General features: G+C 41.3%; 1 protein-coding gene across 1 annotated transcript in view; it reads right to left on the minus strand.

The window, feature by feature from the left end:
* Positions 1-6,955: 6,955 nt before the first annotated feature.
* LOC108873974 (probable E3 ubiquitin-protein ligase HERC1) overlaps positions 6,956-22,690 on the minus strand; it is a 39,423-nt gene continuing 23,688 nt past the window's right edge. Inside the window, 38 exon segments of the mRNA XM_051072809.1 lie at positions 6,956-7,493; positions 7,588-7,893; positions 8,997-9,149; positions 9,329-9,581; positions 9,694-9,770; positions 9,864-10,029; positions 10,300-10,469; positions 10,664-10,833; positions 10,940-11,078; positions 11,186-11,355; positions 11,848-11,950; positions 12,181-12,303; positions 12,385-12,540; positions 12,671-12,852; positions 13,055-13,193; positions 13,297-13,422; positions 13,576-13,641; positions 13,759-14,043; positions 14,256-14,430; positions 14,668-14,765; positions 14,916-15,047; positions 15,202-15,316; positions 15,460-15,659; positions 15,792-15,919; positions 16,133-16,360; positions 16,871-16,998; positions 17,245-17,372; positions 17,712-17,989; positions 18,114-18,342; positions 18,459-18,708; positions 18,799-18,931; positions 19,781-19,978; positions 20,064-20,116; positions 20,262-20,521; positions 20,776-20,984; positions 21,110-21,237; positions 21,325-21,505; positions 22,373-22,456. Coding sequence (XP_050928766.1) covers positions 7,308-7,493; positions 7,588-7,893; positions 8,997-9,149; positions 9,329-9,581; positions 9,694-9,770; positions 9,864-10,029; positions 10,300-10,469; positions 10,664-10,833; positions 10,940-11,078; positions 11,186-11,355; positions 11,848-11,950; positions 12,181-12,303; positions 12,385-12,540; positions 12,671-12,852; positions 13,055-13,193; positions 13,297-13,422; positions 13,576-13,641; positions 13,759-14,043; positions 14,256-14,430; positions 14,668-14,765; positions 14,916-15,047; positions 15,202-15,316; positions 15,460-15,659; positions 15,792-15,919; positions 16,133-16,360; positions 16,871-16,998; positions 17,245-17,372; positions 17,712-17,989; positions 18,114-18,342; positions 18,459-18,708; positions 18,799-18,931; positions 19,781-19,978; positions 20,064-20,116; positions 20,262-20,521; positions 20,776-20,984; positions 21,110-21,237; positions 21,325-21,505; positions 22,373-22,456 — 6,305 coding nt within the window. The 3' untranslated portion in view covers positions 6,956-7,307.

Genomic DNA, 22,690 nt, shown 5'->3' on the forward strand with positions numbered 1-22,690 from the left:
TTGGTCATATTGAAATTTTGTTGCAATAATGCAGCAAAATGAAAAGTCAGAGGATCATCAAAGTTTCTATAATTCATCCTATGGGGAACAGAAATGTCTGTACAAGATTTTGTGCCAAACCATTTAGAAGATGTTGAGATATTTGGCAGAAAAGGTGAAAACTTTGACCTACAGGCAGTGGTAGATTAAAAATTAGAGAATTACCAAAGTCAGCAGAATACATCCTCTGGGGATCATGAATGTCTGTAAAAAATTTCATAGCAATCCATCCAACAGTTGTAGAGATATCAGTCAGGATCAAAGTGGTGGACTGACCAGCAGACTGACATTGCTGGTCACAGCCAAACTTATAAATAGCAAACAATTTAAACCTTAAAAACCCAATAAATTAAACAGACTGTGGTTTCTTTTGATTCATTCTAGAAAGGTCCAGTAGTATGAGGAGATTGTGTTGCCCCCTCAGACGCTGTTGCATTATTAATCGGAGCAGTCTCACCAGGTTCCCACCTAGTGCCACTTAAATCCTCCTTAAATCCCATGGCACACCTTAGCCTTTTACTCCACAGGCCATTCAAGGGGAACTACAACTAAAGAGCAAGTTGGTAAAAGCTCACTATGAGGACAGTAACACATGCTCAGTTATTTTAAAATACCCCAACTGTGTAATACATTTACACAAAACCTTTTTTTATAAGGAGTTTACAAGATAATTTGCTTGAGTATAATTTAATAAACTAATGAAACAGGAGAAAACAATAGTATATGATTGGAAAAAAATATATAAAAAATAAGCTAAGAAAATAAAAGCAGCTAACATTGCAGCTGGCAATTTTTCAGTAACTCCACACATTCCACTTGAGATGCAGATGCCAGAGTTTTAAAAAACGGTTACCTTTATTCTCCAATATGCTCCTGGAAGCTACCTGACCCATCTTAGGTCAGGCAGGTTGTACTTTATTAAGTATTATATTGCAACTGCAGTTTGAACAAGTTGGATTTTGGGAAAAATTAGTCCTCAGGATGTTCGATCTCTTACTTTGATTTAAATTGATACTACTGTTGTATCTGAAAGCTTAGTATGAGGCTATAGCCAGCATGCACTTAGCTTAGCTTAGCATAAAGACTGAAAGCAAGGGATAAGAGCTAGCCTAGCTTACTGTCCTATGGTAACTAAATACATCGACCAGCTCATAATAAGACAAGATAAACATGGTTAACATTGTCACTGTGTATATGTTAGCAAGCTGATTTTAGCACTGGCTAAGACTCTTAACTGTGTGGTCAGACAGAACACAAATTTCATTTTAGACGTTGGTGTTGGTTTGAGTTCAACTCACTTTATGAATCTGCTTCATAAGCGTAAAGAGGTCAGCAGAGTATGTGGAATGTAGGGAAATAACAGTTTGCTGCTGCTTTGAGTCTTTGTGCTAAGCTAAGCTAACTCCCTGCTGGCTTTGGCTTAATATCTAACAGACAGATGTGAGTGGTATCGACCTTCTCACTTGGCTGTCAACAAGAAAGCTAATAGATGTATTCTTCAAAATATGGAATTTTTGCTGCTACTGTAAATTTTGACTCACATTTAACAAACTGTAAATCAGACCCAAAGCCTTTCACCACGTCCTCACCTTCTTCCTGTTGTCTATCTGGCGCATATCACAATAGCCTGAATGTCAATTGGCAGGCAAGCAAGCACGTCCATATCAGATCACTGCCTGAAACTGTACCAGAGTCTTAAATGTCTCTAAGGTACATGGGTCACACTCCTGCCTGTCCTGTAATAAGAGAAGAGAGGGTGCCAGCCAGGATACTCAAACAAGCCCTTAGCAGCCCAGGCACACATCATATCAGCATGTTACCTCAGCAGTTCATTGACCCGCGCCCAAGTGCCCTTGTTTTTACAGCAGCCCTCATCCATTCACTGTCTAGATGAAATGAGCTTCTCTGATTTTGGAGGGGAGTGGGTGGGGGTGGGAGATCAGGTGACCAGTCACATTCCCCGTTTTGCCTCAGCAAGACTATGTAGGTCACACCATCCTTTGACTAATTAAAAATTCAGGATGGAGAGACCTGCTTCATTCTCCGGTGGCATGAAAAACATTTTACTACAAAATAAAAATACAATTTGCAAAATATAGCTGCAGTAAAACTGAAGCTGTGGTATTAAACCTTGTTGTTCAGCACAGGTCACATTAAATACAACAGGTGACACTCAAAGTGACAGTTCCAAAGCTCGGGTTACAAAAATCACTGTCACCTTTTAACTCTTCACATAACTTACCTTACATTACGCAACTTACCTTCATAATTTTCCATCATTACTCATGTTTAGTCTCCGTATTATTATTGTTTTAATTTTTCAATGTCTTGTAGTCTTGTATACTTTATAACCTTCAACTTTAAATGTGCTATATAATAACAGTTTTACAACAAAACCTTTTTGTTTTTGATGAAATGACAGCTGAGTCTATGGAAGAATGCTATGAATGATCTCCCTGCATTTCTGACCTTGATAGAGCTGAAGAGCAACAGAAAAAAAAAGATGATGATGACGATAACATTATTTGAATGACTTTGCAGTTTCTTTGGTGATACTGTCATTTTATGTGGACATCTAAAATATAATGGCAAACTCAGTGAAACAAGCAAGCTTGCTTTTTTTTTCCTTTTAGCCTGGGGTTATTTTTCAAGGCAAACAGTTGAATATTTGAGATATTTATATATTTATGAAATGGAGGAGATTGACTGTCGACTACATGGTGATTATCTACTCTGTTAATGCATGAACATGATCAGAATATGACTAAAACACAGGTGGAAACGGGGAAGCTGTTCACTGCAAAATCAAACACTGAAGTTAAATTAGATTTGGATTATTTCACCTATTATAAGGTTAATGTTTAAACTGCTGAGTTATTCTCTAATATACAGAGTCTATTTACATTTAAAGAAATGAAAAATGTTAACATTGCCTGGATTTAATTTATGCACTGAAATATTACTTAATGTAGAAGCTGTGTGGGATGGAAGTGGCTGGATGTATACTGAGTTGATCAAACCGCAGTCACGATTCAGCTGGACAGGAGCCCTGGAACATACAGGATTATTTACATTAAGGCCACGAGTGAGCTGCTGTAGAGATTTCAGAGGGTCTAGCAGGGCCCCCACTGATGCTGTTTAAAGGAATAGTCGTGAAATAAGTGGAAACTTACCTGTGTTTTTGCAGAGGCTTAGATGAGAAGATCAATACCTCTCTGATCCCCATTAAATATGAAGCTACAGCATCAAATAGGTTAGCTTTGGTTAAGGACTGGAAGCAGTGGAAAAGACTCAGTCCAAAGCTAAAATAAATCAGCCCACTAGCACTTCTGCAGGCTAATTATCATGTTATGTCTTGTGTGTGCATCTGTACACAAAGTTAAGTAAAATAAATGACAGTGGGTTGTGAGCTTTACCATCTCCTCTCAGTGGCAAAAGAGACAACATAATATGTGTTTACATTCAAGTGGTAAAGCTCTCTGTTTTTTTTAAAGCATGACCATGATTGTTGTTCAACCCAGACCAAGTAGTTATTAATGTAACTATGATGCTGAAAATCCCTCAGCCTTAACAAAGGACTTATTTCAACCCAAAATATAATGTTTCTCTAAACCTAACCAGGTTGTTTTTGTGCCTACAACCTAACCTTAACCATAGCATTGTCACAACATGAAGCAGAATTTCTAATTGTCTATGAAGATACTGACAAATGATCAGAAATCATTTATATTTTTCATCCTATAAGGCAGTTACAATGTATGTTATCATTAAACTGGGGGTAGCTGTGACATATTGGATAACGAGCTGTTTCCCCCTGTTTCCAGTCTTAATGTTAGGCTTGGCTAACCACCTCCAGGCTGTAGCTTCATATTTAATGAACAGATGTAAGAGTGTTATTGATCTTCTCATCTAACTAAGAAAACAAGACTATTTCCTGAAATGTTGAACTATTCCTTTAACATGTTAACACAACGGTGTCCTACACCTAGACAGTGTTGTGGTAGATGCAGAGTAGGATTCTATAGGTTCAGTTATGCTGACTTGCTTCCATGTAGTGTGTTGAATTATTACGTCAACCCCCACAGTGCTGCTTTAATTCATGTAGTCTACTTAATAACAAACATGCCATCTTAAAGAATTGCTTCCTGTGATGCAGGGCTGTTTAAATGGATTACAAAGGTTGGACAAATTAGGAGATACCCATGTGTCCCTTTGAAACTGAGCAAAATACTTTTTTTGTGTGTGAATTGCACCTGGGTTGAGACAAACGTAGGTGGCCTAGTTAGAGTGGTGACACGCGAGCAGCACTTGCTTTTTAAAATAATTTCATGATGCAAACTGAGGCCAGCTGCACTTCTTTAGCACTAACTAGAACGCCTCAGTCCAAAGAGATGCGTGCGTCAGCGGCACTCTGACTTGAAACGGTGTATTACCTGAGTAATCTGACCACATACTGTTTGTCATCCAGTATGTTGTCGTCTATTTGTACAGATCAAATTAGCCGACTGGGGGAAACAGGGTGACAGAGATTAGCTGACAGTGAAATGCATCATCAGCTATACAGGATCTCTCTCTCTCTCTCTCTCTCTCTCTCTTTCTCGCTGTGCGTGTGTGTGTGTGTGTGTGTATGGATGCGTGCATGTCTGATGATCTCTGCTTATTCTCAGTGCTCTCTTGAACTTGCTTTGTGCAGTGGGACATCTGTGTGCAACAACCACAGTGCCTTCCTGTGGGAATAGGAAGTATTACATATTCACAACCAGCTCTGTTCACACTTTGCTAAAGAAAATTAAAGCTGGTCGTAAGTCAACAGTATTGATCTGCCAGCCCTAATTACCATCTCATAAAGGTTTTACAACCACAGGAATATTATATCTCTCTTTATAAAATATGAATTGAATTTTAAGACCTTGGCTTGTATGATTGATTGAGTGCTGATGAGGTTTCCTATCTGAATGGGAGGAAATCCTGCAAAATGATTGGATACCCCTGACAGAAAATACACTAATTCAGATGCAGAGAGGATTTCATTTTGAACGTGTTCAGTTTCACAGTAAGCTACGTTTTAATCCTGCAATTCAAACCATATCAAGTCTTTGTGCTGTCTTCTTTATGCTCTTGAGCAGGGAGTAAAATTAATGCACCTAGTGCTGTAGACAAAGAAGTAAATGTGAAGGCATGGGTTCTTTTTGCAGAGAGGGTACAAAGTTGCTTTCAGGTCCAGTTAATCCTGTTTTTGGCAAAGAGATCTAAATCATATACAGTTCAAGCAGCCAGGATATTTTTGTTTGTAGTTGTATTTGTGTGGGTGGAGTGTGGTAATGTCCTCTCCAATCTAAATTACCCCTGTGTCTACATACGTTTGCAATAGTAATTAACATAAAATATGGAAATAACAGGTAGATTCCAGGCTAATTTAGCTGGACCAAATGTCTGAAGCAAATTCCTGACATTATGTTTTTTTTTTTTTCCTTCTTAGCCTTTCCAAATTTGTGTACTTGTTAAGTTGATAGATGGGTGGTTATATTTAGACCAGGGTGAGGTCTCTCTCAGCTGCAGGGCTGCTGCTGACTGCAGGTTGAATTCTGCCTTACTGGCCACACCGCACACAGAGAAACAGATGGGTAATAAGGTCACAGCAGACGTACTTCTCACCAGCACAGACAAATTGCAGACACACCAGTGGTGCTGACTCAGGACAACATTAGACTCAGGGGAACTGAATTAAGATCTCTTTTTCTCTTTTTGTGATAAGGGCAGTTGTTGCTTCGTGTGTAGTTTGCGTTTCACTGGAGAAAGCTCTCCGTAGATAGAAATGTGATTTTAAAAAAGGCTTAAATCAGCTTCTTTCTATGAGGAATGAGGTTGTATATAAACACATAATTCTCTGTCAAAACTGAACCAGTTTTTCGCATCATTTCAGATTTGGGTGTTTGTGTTCTTTTATCTGTGCTCTTATCACTGGCCTGAAGTGGATGAGGCTCTGCTGAAAAACATTATGTCAAACACAGATCAGGATTTAGTAACATTTGAATAAAAATGTTTTGACAGTTGTGAGATTGTTAGCTCATGTTCCTAAGCACACTCCTGATGAATCAGATGAGTTTTTGACTGGTAAATTCTCAGTAATGATTTTGTTCCCCTAACGCTAAATGTGATTGTTGCCTTTTTGCTACCAAAAGCTCTGAGGTGCCCTAATTTTGAGTGTAAGATTCAGAGAGGGTTGACTAACTATCAATTACACTTCTCTTGTAAAAATAGAAGACACTTCTTTAGAGCTTCAATCTTTCTGCTGTAAGGGGTGGTGGATACTGCTCTGATTCTGTTTGAATGTCATTAAGTCTTTGTCAGAGCTGATCATCATCAAATAGTGATTTATAAAACACACTGATATTAATGGAATTTATTTTTGTCGGAGCTTTCAGGCAGCGAGTTGCCTCAGAAAGTACAGCTGATTTTAGGAGTTAAGGAGAACTGTTTACAAATTAATTAATGTATATTTATAGAAAATGTTGATTGAAAAAGAGGATGCAAAGACAAATCAAATGTACAGTTTTTTCACTCTTTTGTATTGGAGACAATGAGACAATACTTAAACCAAATCAGTCTCTCTATTGTATCAAAATGTTTGGTTAAAATTTCAGAGAGCAGTGAATGAACTATACTTGCCCCACTAAATGAAACTACTGTCAGCATATTTGAGAACGCTAACCTGCAACAGTATGTTTATTCTGCTAGCCTAAATCTATTCACTCTTTGGCCTCTGCATAGTTATACTCTTTTTACACTCCCACTTTCCTCTTGTCAGCTGTTCTATGCACAATATGCAGCTACCATGTATGGCCCTGTCACGCATGTTTTGTATTAATTTACCTAATCACACTACTCCAGAAATTTAAACTACAGTGCACCAAAATCCTTATTTAAACACTCTTTATTTTACAATAATACTGCCTATGTGCGACAGGTCATTAAATTATTACATATTTTCAAACAAACAGGCACATTAACTTCTTTATTGTGGCTTAGTCACCTATGTTTTTTTAAATTTTATTCTGTATCCCTGTAGTTTTGATTCAGAGTAAGCACTGCAATAATTACAACACCTTGCACAGTTGGAAAATCAAAACTACACATATCTTTAAGTCAACATATAAATAGTACACTACCATACAGGTTTGGCGAATAAAAATCTGTGTTTTCAGTGCATAATGTGCATGGCATCGGAGAAGATACATTCATCACCCTGTTAACCTCAGCTATCTGCTTCAGTCCTCGGTGTCAGAGCTGTCCGCTGGGTCAGTGTTGTGGGTCAGCATGTAGTTGTCCATGTCGATGGAGGGACAGTTGTGTATGGAGTAGCGCAGACGCTCAGCGAGAATAGCTTGACTTGTGTATGGGGGCAGGCGAAGCAGGAAGAAGCAGGTCTGAGCAGTCGGGAGGCCGTTGATGGGCTGGAGCAGATGATAAGAAGGAAGACGTTAACTATTGTAGTTTTAGTGGTTGTTCGTGTAAATAGTTTCATTGCTTTGCTAGCATTGACCTTACCCTGTCAACCTTGATGATTTGGAACTTCTGTGTGATATCGGCCGGGTTGGAAGGCAACCTGGACCTGCCAGAGACGAAACGTAGGAAGAGCACCCTCTCCTCATTGGTGAACTCCTCCAAGCTCTGCCAAAACCAGCAAATAAGCTGGTGGCTCTCAGTGATGTCACGGTAACGCACCAGCTTCTTCAGCATCTCAACGGAGACCTCTGGCAGGCCGCAGACCAGCTGCTCCAGCTGCTGTGCTGTCAGCAGGGAGAGGAGGGGCACAGGGATGATGGTGGACATGCCCTCTCTGACTGCTGCCACCTGGACACAAGAGAACAACGTCCGCTTTGATACTTCATAGGATGAGATAAAGGGGACAACAACAGGAACAACAAACAGGCTGTCTAGTGAGCACTAATGGAAACTGGTGGGCAGACTGAATGTTTAAAATAGATGCAGAGAAATCCACACCAAAGTTGTTATTATACAATAATAGTGCCTGTGGGTTTTTTTTAACAGTCTTTTTCTAATGCCTTACTTAGGATGAGACTATATTTTATTTTCTGACAGTTTAAGATTTTTGTTTAAGTTTCTTCTAGGGCAACAACTAATAACTAATTCCATCAGTTGATTATTTTCTCAAAATAGTACAAAAAAATTCTTAGTCTGTTCATGTTTGAGAGGCTGGGACAAATGACTATTTGCTTAAAAGTGACTGAAACTATTCATTATCATTATTATTTTTCTTTCGACGGACTAGGGGATGTGTCAGCTAACTAACTTAAGCTCTTCCTCCATCCCAATGTAAAAGGGGCGACTATAATTTTGTTTTCTGTGCTCAGAGAAAATGGGTACATGTCCCAGTTTCACTGTATACAGAGGCCTCACTGTCAGCATTTTTCATCAGGAACTATTTTCTCAGCATTAAAAGCAGTGAAAAGTTATTGTTCAAACACTACTCCTCCTCTACTGCTACTCTGAATCTTTTTTTAGTACGTTTGATTTGATCATTAAATGGGTTTTTACTGGCTCAATCAGTACAGACAAATTGTAGTTGCCTGTGCAAGGGAGTATACATCAATCAAGGATATGTCGTCAGTCAGTTTTTTTTTCAACTGCTGTTTTTGACCTTGAAACAGCATTTCACATATTGTGCGGTCAAGTAGGAACAAAGAGTTCTAGTTTGTGAATGACTGGTTGACTGTGTCCAGTTTGCTGATGAGGTGTAGAATCAAGCTACTAAGGTAGTTGTACATTAGGGGCCAAGGGAGAGCCACTGACAGATGGTGTAGACTTGTTACTTTTGGTGTATCCTAAAGAATTCAGTGTTCCCTAATTTGTAAATGAGTAGCAGTTTTTGCAGATATTTTGACAGCTCTGCTAAATTCATCCAACTCATTCTTCAACAGTTCAGCCCTTCATACCTGTGAATCCATCTCATGCAGTCGGTAGTCCATAGCTCTCTCCACATATTCAGTCCGGTTGGCAAAGGTTAGGGATATGTTTTGACCTCCAGGAACCACAGGTACCAGCCTTCCATCAGCACTGTGGGCCATGAACGAGTCCAGTGGGATCATCTTCAGACAGCAGACATGGCAGGATGGGAAGAAGTGTAACACAAGAGAGAAGTTGGGGAGTAGAGAATGAATGAAAGTAGAGAGTGAAATGTCTGTTAAATATCTTTCAGCTTGGAAGGTTTAAGATCTATAGGAATACTAATGAACTCTGCAATAAGCCAATTAGCATCGTATCTCACCACATGGAAGTTATCGTCTGTGATTCCACTGTTTTCCAGGTGAAGGATGCCTTGGAGGGTGCGGTAGGTGAGCAGGTCTACCTCCTCAAGGTCAGCCCCCACCAGTGGCATCGAGCAGAGCTGTTTCCACACCCACGGAGCCAGATGTAAGTCCAGAGGCTTCTTGGTGCGAATGGCCACAGCCATAAGGATGCCCAGGAAGCGAAACTGGACCATGTGATCCTCTGAAAGTGCTGCTGGGTTCAACAGGAACCTGTCGGGGTACACAGCCAATGCCAGAGGTAAGGATCACTTTTGAAATGTTCTGTTAGACTGTGAGGCTATTATAGTTGGTGGTTATCAAAAGAAGACTACACAATGTGTACCTGTCAGTATTACTGCCAACATCTGCAAAGCTGTTGGGAGTATGAATCAGAAGATCCACCACACCAGACTGCAACTCCTGATGAAAGCACATTGTCAGTTTGATGATTTACATAAAGCGAATATTCGTCTCTGTTGCTCTTAGACCTTCTCTGTGTGAGATCCATCCTACCTGGCACATCTCAGTGATGGTGTCATCAAACACTCCTCCAGCATCATCAGCCCCCTCTCCAACAAGCTTGACCTTCCAGGCTCGTGACGGCAGCCGAAGCTCCAGGGGATTCAAGCTGACCACCTGCTTTGCGATCTGCACGAAGATGGGCTTGCTCGAACGCCCTCTGTGAGAGTGTAGGAGAGGAGACATCAATCATTAGTCCAATTGATGGACACATACTAACAGATATAAAACAGACAGCTGGAATCAAGGGGTGCTTTGAAGAAAATTAGCATGCAAAACCACTGAGGTGGCAGATAAAAGTCATGAAATTCTGCTAACAGCTGCTGCTGGCCAGTTGGATGTTGTTTTGGCCACCTCCTGTTTTTCAACCAGTTGACCCCTGAAGACATACAGATCCTGCCAACTGACTGAACATTATGGTCACCCCTACCTGGTGGAAATCCGTTTCACAGTGATCTGTGGCCCATATGTTTTGCCCTGGGTCATTGTCCGGCCAATGGAGCGCACTAGAGGCAGAGTGTTGACCTTGGGTGATAGAAGGCCTCTGAGCTCCCCTCGGATGATAGCTGTTGTCCCTGAACTGTAGCGTGAAGTGGACACCTAAACAGAGGAAAGGACGGTAAATAAAATAGAAGGAGGTGAATGAGACATCACACTGAAAGAATGACGGTGAAGCAAAGATAAGACTGACAAGCAGGAGGTATGTGATCACCAGCAAGAATCCACCTATTTTTTTCCAAACACTCATTTCTTCTGTGGGTTGCAATAGGGCAGAAAATAGGATAAATAATTACCGAATTCTTGGCATCCAGGTTTAGCAGCCTCCAGGACTTGTACATGAGATCAGAAAAGTGGTAGAGTACCCTGAGGCGCATACTGAGGACATCAGGGCTGCAGTCTTTCAAGGTGTTGTACTGGGGAGGTACTGACTGGGGAAGGCCAAGCTGGAAATTTCCAGAGCCACCTGGAGATAAAAGTAACAAATGGAGCTCCATGTGTATCATATTTGATGGATTATAGATGCAAAGGGTACTTGCTTGTGTACAGGTACTGTAGGATTGTGTGTGTACCTGAGTTTTTCATCGAGGTAGAGGGGGTGGTCCACGCTGAGCTGTGGCAGCGGCCAGCAGAGATCTGTCGGATGTTTTTCCCCTGTAGAGCCGTTACGAGTGTGGGCTCCTTCACTTGGTTGGAGTGTCCCAGACCAAGCTGGAAGGCAAACATAAAAGACCACAGTGCAGTCTTTGGAGTGCTTCTGATGTGCAATGAAAACAAACTTCAAAGTGTATCATTTTATATGTGAGTGTGCTGGTTACCTGTCCCTCACTGTTGCAGCCCCAGGCATAGACATCTCCAGTGGAGGACAGGGCGAGGACATGTTCACAGCCCACAGCAATGTCCTCTATGAACAGCCCCTCCAGGGACGGCACCACCTGGGGGCAGGATTTATTCTTCAGCATGGACTCTGGCAGCCCGATCAGACGCTCTGGAGAATGAACAGAAAGAAGGCATGTAACATAATGGCATATATGAGTGTGCTTTAAAAATAAACCAACAAACATTTGAAATTGTTTTGTTTTTTTTCTGTCAAAAAGATTTCCCTAGTTAACAGTTACAGTTCAGAAACTTTGCATGTCAAAGACCCATGAAGAAAATTTGTTTTTAATTACTAAAATAGCCAATTTGTCAAATATGATTAGCAACAGAGGCCAATATAATTGCTACAACCTATTTTACTTGTATGTAAATGTATTTGCAAATTAGATTAATCCTTCATGAGTTTTTTTCTCTTTTGAAAGGTCATTAATAGTTTCCAATCAAATAATTTGCAGTTAAAAAGAGCTACATTTTTGCCTCATGGTTACGACATAACATTGTGGGTGCTTAAAAAGTTAATGAACACACAGTCAAGAGTATTAACAATTGTGTCACTAGAATTGCAAACATTTTTCAAAACCAGTTTCACATGGAAATGTACCTTGTCCAAATGTGTAAACGTGTCCATCGCAGGCCAACGCCACAGAAAACTGAGTTCCACAGCTGACCTTCTTAATTCCCTTGTTGCACAGCTGCTCCACTTTCTGAAAATAGAAACAACCAAAAAGAATATTTACTCTACAGTACACTACACAAGCACCTGTAAATACACGAAGTACAAGTACTCAATGCAATGAATATAAATGAGGTTTTGATGAGCATGTCTCTGGTATTCCTCACAACTTTCTCTAGGGAAGCAAACAGAGAACCTAAACAATCCATGTTTTGTCTTATGAGGATTCCTAAATTTGAGTCTTTGTAACGATTAACCTACCTGGGGGTAGTATTTTGCTGTAGAAGAACCCGTTCCTAATTTGCCATAATCCCCGTCTCCAAATGCCCACACAACCATGCCATCGAGGGAAACCACCAGAGTGTGGTTGAGACCACATGACACCTGAGAAAGGTCACAAAGTTAGCTTATATTGGTTATAATTTGATTGTTAAAGAGTTGAAACAAGCATAGTCTGCTGCTTACCTGCCCCACATGATAGCCCTCTAATGCTGCCACCCGCTCAGGCAGCATCTTGTTGGATGTTGACCTTTGACCCAGGCGGCCAGATTCCCCACTGCCAAAGGTGAACAGTTTCCCATCTGCTGTTACCACAGCAGAGTGCCGGAAACCACAAGCAAGCTTAGAAGAGAAAGAAAAGCAACATGACAAGTTTCAGAAAAAAAGAAAAAAAAACAATTTTCTTGACACTTCCAACAACAGCATAAAAGCATAAAAATATCATAAAGTTCAGAGCAGACATTATCTCTACCTGTATGACCTCTTCTCCTTGTAAGGCCTCTATTTGTTTGGGTCTCCTCTGCCTTTCGCTGTTTCCATGCCCCAGTTTTCCAAAATCTCCGTCTCCCCAACTGAACACCTCCCCGGTCTCAGTCAGGGCCATGGAGTGTCCATCAGACCCACAAGATGTTACCAGCTGAGTCACCACGTACCCTGTCCACAAATCGAAAAAGTTAGTAAAGCTCAACTTACAAAGACAAGAATTAAAACAACATTAATTAGCAATTAGGACTAAATAGAAGCTACTAAATCAAAATGCAAACTGCCATGAAAATATTTTTGTCCTTTCTGGTGTGGATAAAACAAAGAAGACCAGCTCAGACTTGGGCTCTTTGGCCCTCTGTGAATAATGTACCTTGAAAAGCAAAGATAATAGTGGGGACATAGAGATCATCAGAATTCCCCTGGCCCAGTCTGCCATATTGTCCTTCTCCTACAGCCAATACAGTCCCATTGGACTGGACCAGAAAGGTACAGTTCTGACCACACACAACCTGTATGATAATGAAAACACAAGAGAAAGAGGAGAAATAAATGTCAGAAAACAGCAGCTGCGTAGGACAAAGTCTGTGTCCTTAAAAAAAAAAAAGTTGCTACCTGTTGTGTCTGTGATAGAGAGGGTGCAAGAGTAGGCATCATGAGGTTGGTTCCCATTCCTGCCAACTGTCCATAACGTCCGTTCCCCCACAGGTACACCTCACTCTTCCCCCCTTGTTGCCAGTCCTAAGAAACATGGCAGATGAAATGGAAAGTCCAATATATTATAACGCTCTCCAACTGAAAGAAATCTATCTCATTGTGCAAAAACTTTGTTTGCTTGGCAACCCCTTTTTAAAGGGTGTATTGTGTCCTGATTAAAGATGGTGGAGCTGTTACCTCTGGCCTGGTGGTTGCCCAAGACATCAACTGTTCATCCATCCTGAAGCTCCACTTGCTATTGTCCTAGAAGACAGAGAAGTGTCTCATTAGATGTGTACGCAAGTGAAACTTGTGTATATTTCAGTCAGATTTAGCCATTTCCTAAGAAAGAACAGCACAAAGCGGTTTGTCACTACTCACCAGTGCCTTGATGATTTCAGTGTCTTCAACCTCCTGAAACTCTGATACAATGAAGGATTCTGGGAAGGCAGTGCCACTGGCAATAGCCTCAGCGCTGCGGACAGTAGTGGCGTAGGTGGTAAGCCAGCTCCACTCTGATGGGCAGGAGTGGGGATCAGGACTGGTGTGGTGTGGAGGGCGTGGGAAACGGCACAGGTGCTTCTCCAAGGACAAACCAACAGTCAAGGAGGCCAAGCTCTGAAGGAAGGCACTGTGGACCAGCTGGTCACCCGCTGCAACATGGGTCTGTATTGACAGAGGACATTCAAAATTAAGTCTCAGTTGGAGCTCACGTTGACTCAAACATACATGAATGTTGCTAACAGGGATATTAAAACTGAAAATTAACAGAGGGGACAAAACATAACCACCAGCATAAATGGACATCCACAAATGTCCCCAAAAATGTCAAACAAATTAAACAAATTTTAAACAAAAAATGTAGTTTTATTAATGACCCGCTCATGGTTGTACTGCTCCTGCAACAGCAAGGGCAGCCTCTCCAGGAAGACAGCCAAACAAGGTGCCCGATTAAGACCCAGGATGTTCTGGCTTCGGAGAACCATACGACAGGAGGCTAGCACATGATTTTGACTGATCCAATCAGGGGTGCAGCAGATCAACAAAACATCCTGTGAAAGAAACAATGACAGACCGCAGCTGTAAATTAAGCATCTGCAAACATATTTTACGTGGTTTCTAGTAATTAACTAATAATAAGACTATTTTGTAGCTGTAGGATGCATACTAGCGGACAGATATAAGAACGGTATCAATTTTCTAATCTAACTCTCTACAAGTTAACAAATATGTTGAATTACTCCACTAAGGATTGATGGACATTAAAGTTGTGAGAGATCCAAATTACCTTTCGACCTCCCGAAGCAGGCAGCTACGCCCAAGTTTGGTATCCAGGTAGTACTGACGACTGAACCCAAACCTGTAACAGTCTGTAAGACTGAACCATCCTGCAAGAAGCACAGAGACAGGGGGAGTCTGACTCCTGAGTAATGCACAATAACAGCTGAATTGTCTGGAAATGTTGATCATTAAGTAAGTGATCTTTGTACTAAATTCAGATTAGAAAGTGGCAGAAGCAGTAAATATTGTTTTCAAACCTGTAAGGACCAGAGGTTGAGCAGTCCCCCTATCCCTCCAGAAACCAGCGCCAATCCACTGCAGCAAAATGAAAGCGACTTCACTGCTGTAATGTGGCCATGAAGGAGAAACACACACTTTGCACTGTCCTGCTGTAAAAAGGAACAGAGACAGGTAAGTTCATGATCTAAAATTGCTAAAGTCAAACTATGAATAAACTGGTGCGTAAAATCGTGACATTTTCATCATTTCATATTAGTAGAGCAAGGTCTACGAAAGGACCTCCAACAGCAGACCCAAACTGACCTTGACATCACTGTTTTTATCTTGGCTTGAGGAGTTGTTCAGTATGTTGGGCAAAGACACAACGGTACCCCCTTGTGGCAGTGTCCAAACATACACAGACCCATTCTGACAACCTCTACAGAAACATTGGAGATAAAAAAAGAAAAAAAAAAAGAAAAAAGATTTTCACTAATGCTGACTACATCCTTCTCCAAGCTTGTTAAACAAAAGAGGCAAAATATTCAGAAAAAGGATTAAGAATGAGTTATTCAAACTCACACAGCCATCATCAGTCTGGGATCAGGTGCTCTGCCAGCGAGTGGACACCATTCAGCGATGTTTACAGTGCTGGTGTGAATGAGGGAGTGCAGGGTCACCCAGGTGCCCCCGGAGCGTCCCAGTATCTTCGCTACCTCTGACCTGCCCAAACACAGCAGCAGATGTCCTGTGGGGTCCCATTTTAGAGAACTCACACTATCCTGTAGAGTGAAAGGAAGGAGTCAATAGAATCACCTATGCAGACCTAGTTGGGTGTCCATACAGCTCGCTTTTGTAGCACTCTTCAGCAAACTGCAGCTAAAATTAATATGGAGTATACTTTGCAGACAAACCTGGAAGACAGACAGTACTACAGGCTGCTCATTCTCAAAGGTGTCAGTTGTGGCCAAAAGGATCTTTCCATTGGGATAGCCCACTGCAAAAGGCTTGTCCTCACTGTGCCAGGCGACACACTGGGGGGCTGGGAGAAATCAGGGGAGAGCATCAGTCAGGCTGATATTTTGAGAGATGCACAAGTTAGATGGTACCACTCTCATGTTTTTATGCTAAATATATGAGGATAGAGCCGGGAGTTGACTAGCTTAGCGTAGCATAACATAGCATTACATTGCATTTTCATGAAAAACATGCCATTCCATTAGGGTAAGTAACAGTGTGTATAGCAGCCTCTTACCCTCTTTCCTGTGGCAGTGGGTGAGTTCAGTGCTCTTCACATACAGCTCTATTTCCTGCATTGTGACCTGCAGCCAGCAGAGGGATCCATCCAAACGACCCACCAACAGGCTCTCAGCAGCCCTGTTCTTACAGGACGCCGGCTGGTCAAGAACCCACAAGCTGAATGTCTGAGCCCAGCAAAGGGCCGTGACCCGAGACACCTGGGCCTCCACATGACAGTGAGATCCTGTAAAATGACATAAAAATTCAAATTGTAGCTACTGCTGTTCCAAGTACTAGCCATCTAAAGTCTCCATCCACATAAAACTGCTGCCGAATGATGTAGGTCCAGAGTTTGACACATACACATCTGCTGAGGGGGTAAAGTCCTTCTGTGCTCACCTTAAATCTTTTAGGTTTGGAAAAACCATATCAGACAAATTATTCTTCTAAGCAAAGTATTTTTAAGTGTCTTACAATATGCCTGAAGGTAGGCATTCAGTAAGTTCTCAGTTTGGTAACAATTAGATTAGATCAATTGTTCAAATGATGTCTCAATTTAAATTTTGCAGAACTTGATCAAACTGTTCATTTAAAAACAATCTACCTACAATTTTAATTCAAAGCACAATTAAAGCAACTATTTACAATAATACAATAGATCGTTTTATAGATACTGTTTTTTATTTTTTACGTTGCAATATAGGACATAAAACAACAAATAAAATCTGACAAGTAAAAAGACACATAGACTTACCCCTGATGTTCATGATGTTGATGTGTTTGTTCTCAGGGGCAGCCAAGAAGTTTCCCCCTGTACTCCAGTAAACAGGAGACATGTGATGACATCTACCGGCCCTCTCACTGTTTGATCTGTCTGTCTTACTGGAGAGAGTCAAAGAGAGGAAAATTTGCATTTAAAATCCAATCCTTGAAATTTCTCTGAGATGTTAAGAAACATCAAGCCTCACATATGTTTTCATTAAAAGTATGTCTTTTCTATATTAGACTTTGTAAACTGAATTTTTATATTTTTTTACCCATGTAAAAAATGAAGGTTTGGGTAGTTAGATAACCAGATATCCTTTAAAAATTAGCATCAAAACAAAATGCAGATTGTGCAGAAATAACCTTGTGATACAGGAGAAGGTGGTCTGTAACTCCACTGTGTTCTGGCTGATGTTCCATAGTTGCACCACCTTGTCCTGAGAGCATGTAGCCAGCAAACTTTGCTCACTGCTCCAGGAACAGCTAGCCACCTGTAAAGAACAGAAATAATGCAAAGATACTTTTACTACATTTGTCATTATTCATGGGGAAATATTAGCCCTGATGATTTATAGACCACTTACTGCTGTGCACTGTAAGTTTTTAATATTCTAAATTCTAAAGACTTTTTTTGGATTAGACTTGATCATACATACAGGCAATGGAACCAACTAAAAGCTGTCTCATCTCATGGTGTCAGAACAACGGAGAGCAATTTTTTGTATTAAAAAGTAAACATAAACATATTGCTGTGACATGTAAGTATTGTTATAATGCAAATTGTTCAAATAAATCGTACTGAACTGACTGACCTACTCTAAGTCCCCCACCTTGTTGTAATGTCCTTCCAGCCTCTTGAGAGGACATTTGCGTAAGTCACCAGCCAGGTCGCTGTACGTCTGGGGACGATTAGGACTGTCCCTTCCTGTGGCGGCCAAGGCCTGCACCAGCTGCTGTGCTGCCCACTGGCGGTGCTTACTGGTCAGCCTGGCAGACAGGACACATGCTGCCAATGCATTAGCCAGCTCCAGAGGGCCCACTCTGGCATTCAAGTGGGGTAAAGGGGAAGGAGGCAAGGACGAAGAAGACACCCCGTGGTTTCCTGTATCTAGGTTAGGCAGACACAGCAGAGGTTAAGCAGAGGAGAGCTACTATGAATAACAAAATCTCGAGATTTCCAGCACTATAATAAATAATTACATATAACTACTTAGTAAACTACTCCCTCTCACCATTAGTCTCGTGATCCACTCTGTCTGGGCTGTAACAGTGAACACCCTTTTCAGTCAGCAGGGACACCAGACTTTGTGTGACCAGAAATGTTGGAGGTGTCTGGTCATTGTAGTCCCTCTGCTGCTGGGCTCCCTGGGCTGCAGCTGTTAGACTGGTGCTCATACAACCTCTCTGCTGTGGGTCACTCATGGGCCCAATGTTCACCCCTGTAGCTGCTGCCATTAAGTCCTACAAGCAATATTATTATGGATATTCACAGTTTAGAATTTTCTATAATACAGCCTGTTGTTAGTAATTAGCATATACAGTATCTATAAATGGTGGATTGACCAAAAAAAACTGACCTGAGTGCATATCTCCACTAGCTGTCTGTAAGCAATAGGGCTATGGGATACCACGCTGCCGATGGCTGAGGTAAGGAAGCTGAGGCAGGTGGAGTTGTTGCGTTCTGTTGCCAGCCCCTTCACACCTGACTGTCTGTCCACACAGGTATGAGCCCTGCCCCCTGCTGCTAGAGTCATCAAACGCACCAGGATACGGATATCTGCCAGACCCAGGGACTCTAATCCATTGGACTGGCTGCACACAGATGCACTGGTGGGGAAGATAAAAGAGGACTATTGAAACCACAGTGAACTGGTGAAGGAGCAAGGCAAGGCTATATTCTGTTCGAGCGAACTGTACCTTGAGGCAGTCTGAGACAGGGCTCTCATCACCATGCTGTAAGCTAGCAGAATCTGTGCAGTGGAGGTGACTCTTCTTAAAGCTTTCAGTCTATCATGAGAGTCCCTCAGTGATACCGCCTGCTGTCCGAAGGCTTAGAGAGGTCTTCTGCTCAACAAGGGCATTCCCTGGTGTGGAAAAAAGAAATAGCATTCTATTAATTATAGGAAAAATCCCTGATACATCTGGTTAAACTCATATGTTAAGCATCTGACAGTGCATAAAAACCATGGCACACTTATTCCTCTGGTGTGGTCAGGCAAATAAATAAATTAAAAAAAAAAAAAAGAAAGAAATACTGGATCACTGGAACAGCTGGGAGCGTGTGTGCCTCAGATGCCCAAATATGAAAAATGAGTAATGAGTCACTATGCTGCAGTAAAGTAAGTTTGACTGTGGATGGATTGAAGATGCTGCCAACAAGCTCAGAGGGAAGGTGGGTGTGTGTTGGGTTAAATCTTTCATCAAAGATAAAGTGAAAGAAACATACATTGCAACAGGAACAAGAGGACAGTTAAAAAAAACACTGAGTAAAATGTGGCCTCTGCTCTGTTTGGATATGACCAGGAATTTAATATTCAGAGGTATGCAGATACTACAGTTTTTATTATAGTGATGAGGGATTGGTTTGGTGTCACACTGTGCTGGAGTCAAGTGACAGGAAAATCAAATACAACCCCTGCCCTGTCCTTTTCCCATGGATATGTCTGCTCTTTAATGTACAGGTTTGTATGCAATTGTTTTACAGTTTACAGTTTTACCTCTGTTCATATTACACAAATTGCACAGTATGCACAAATGTCAAAGAACATATTTTTTATCTGTGTTATCTTCTGGAATTCTGATTGAACTGCTAATACTTTTCTGAATAATATATTTTGAGACACTTTTTGAACTCATCAGTGCTGGACTACAACTAATCACTAGAATAATCTCCCAGTACCTTTGGGAGCTACTGCTCTCATTGGGTCAGCAGAGCTGTAAACCCGAGCTCCGAGTGGATCTGGTTCAGTAAAGGCAATGGGGTCTGGTACCAGCTTCTTTTCAGTCAGCCCCAGCGGTCTCAGCAACAGCCCAAAGTCCTCCAGTCCTGTCAGCTTGTCTGTATCACACTCATCATGATGGCTCATTTCCCAATCATCTAAGCAAACATAAGTAGCATTAATATCATAAGAAAATAAACCAAATGACTTATTCTGTTTTGGAGCAAAGGTACTCTTCCCTACCATCAGATGTGCTGTCCAAGTGGCCAATCAAATCAGATGTCAGACCTTTAATCCTAAAAGCAAAAGGAGGACAAAACAATGATAAATAATAGGCTATATACTGTAACCAGTTACATTTCCCAACATCAAAATCTCACCAAGTATTTCTAACAGTATGAGAACAAGAAACCGACACCATTTTACACGCATCTGCTTTACCTTTCATATTTAGAATTTGTGTCACTCAGGTTTGCAGCCAAATACTTTTCCCTGCAGGAGCTGCAGAGGAGGTAGAAGGGAAAGTTGGAGCCACACTCCCCTTTGAACCAAACATCCACGTAGGCCCCGGTGCTGTCGTAGCCCTTTCGCGCAGCGCTCTGCCCGCAACCTGGGTGACGCCGCTTTATATGATTGTTGAATTGCAGAGTAAGGGTGTTGCACAGCTCACACTTCACCATCTGACTGTGTTCTTCTCCAGCCTAAAAAAAGGGTCATAAGATAAGATTACTACTATAAAATCAGTATGTGCATATTCAGATTCTTAAAATGAAACTTCATTTTTGCCATTCATTTATTTTTTCCTAATGATGTGATACTTGCGACAAGTTAATCTGAGTGTTTGATTAAAGTGTTTGCCATTTTACATTTCAAATCATGTCATATATTTCTTAAATTAACTGAAATTAGATTTTTGTTTTGTCTGTGTCTTTCAGCCTTCTTGATACTGTGTCACCTCCACTATCTGGAGTGTGTCTCTCTCCAAGCTGAAGAATGAAGGAGTGAGCAGGTCCTCATAGGTTTCCTCATGGTATGGGTCATCCATGTAGCCCAACTCCGACTCCTCCTCAGCAGAGTATGGATGAAACTCCACCTGCTCCGGCCATTCACCGACCGCTGTGTGCTGTTGGTACAGCTGTGGGAGGGGGCTGGGTGACGGCAAGTCTGAAAAGATTATTTTTCTGAGTTAAGTATACAGTACATATGTGAATTTAGATTCATCTTTTTTTTTTTTTTAAATCACAATTAATTACAATGTTTCAAGACCATGTTCACATTTCATTTCTGACCTGCCCTGCGGAATGAGGTCCTCTGAGTTGGTCCTGAGCGTCTGCGCCGTGCTGGAGGTGGTCTGTTCCTGGTCAGGTGGACATCCAGGAAGTTCTCCCTCTCAATCCAGTCCAGCCCTGGCAACAGGCTGTAAACAAAATAAAATCCTTGTTGCATTTTTAACAACAAAACAGTGCCAGCTGCAAAATGTCAGTATGTTCCTGAAATCCCTGACCTTTCATTGGGTTGACTGGTGGGGCGCTCAGGACATTGCACTGTCTCTGGCCCATCTGGGGACGGGGTCTCAGGAACGCCCTCCGGTCTAGGTGACTCAACTGCCTGCTGCTCCTCAGTCAGGGGGTGCTCTAGCATCCAGCTGGCCAACACTTCGATGGTTTGAGAGTCCAAATCACCTGCTACATCAGGGAGGGACCACAGGGAAGTTGAACTGTCAGAGTTCAAAAAGAAAGGATGGATCATGGAGTGTTGCACTGATACATCTTGTCGGACTCTGCTACGTCATGTTGGACATCACCACATGATCACCCCTCTGTGTACTATTTAAGGTAAGACAATACAGTGTGTGACAAGTGGTGTGAAAATTGTGATATAGTAAGTGAGAAAGGCATTAAATTTGGATAATTTGGGGGGGGGGGCGGTTAAGTGATAAAAAGGATGACAGTATATATTGGTGCTACGTGTAAATGTGAAAATATACACTTACTTGTCCACATGCTTGTAATACAACCTGTGCCATAAGTGAACCAAAACCTTTAATTGTTCAACTTTTGATTGTAGCCATAGAAGCTCCTGGGAGCAACATTTTAGTAAAACTGAAATTTGCAATAAAATCAAAGAGCAACATTTTTGAAATGAGGGGTGGGAGGTGGGGAAAATCTGATGACTCTCCAACTAAAATCACCCTAGTAGGTGCAGTCTCTGAGGTACAGATTGTTTTAAGGCAGAAAAGCAGGAAAACACTCTCTTTGAACACCCTACTAATAATATGTATCAAAAATATGGTAATTGCAATTTTGATTCTTGTTATTTTTGAATTTAAAAAAAAGGTTATGTCCACTCTACGTAGCAGCAGTGTGTTCATCCTAAAATTGATAAATGAAATCTTTTATCAAAGAAAATGTTTTTTTTCCACACATAACCTGTACTTTTCTTATTAAAATACTACTAGAAGGCTGTAGCACACAGTGACGGACAGATGTTTAAAATAGAAAGCACATGAAGCAAAAGTTATGTGGTATCAGACACACTCCACAAAGCAGTACCTGCTGCCTCCATGGCCCAGTAGATATGTCTCATAGAGAATCCCATTTCTAGCAACCGACTGGTGACAAACATTTGTGTCCGTTCTGGTGGTTGAGGAGAAAAGGAAAAGTACACAAAAAACAGAAAACAAAAACAAGCCCACAAGCTTCATTTTGAAGTTTTCATACAAGTAGACTGCTGTGGAATTTAGCAGATAAATTATCTTCACATTTTGTTTTAAGTCTTTTCCTCAGTTTAGGCTGTTTTATTAGTCTACAGGCAGAAAAGCCTCTCCATTCATATCCTTAGTGAATGATTACACCCAACAATTAACTGGC

Source organism: Lates calcarifer, linkage group LG9 (genome assembly GCF_001640805.2).
Source record: "Lates calcarifer isolate ASB-BC8 linkage group LG9, TLL_Latcal_v3, whole genome shotgun sequence".
Classification (NCBI taxonomy): domain Eukaryota; kingdom Metazoa; phylum Chordata; class Actinopteri; family Centropomidae; genus Lates; species Lates calcarifer.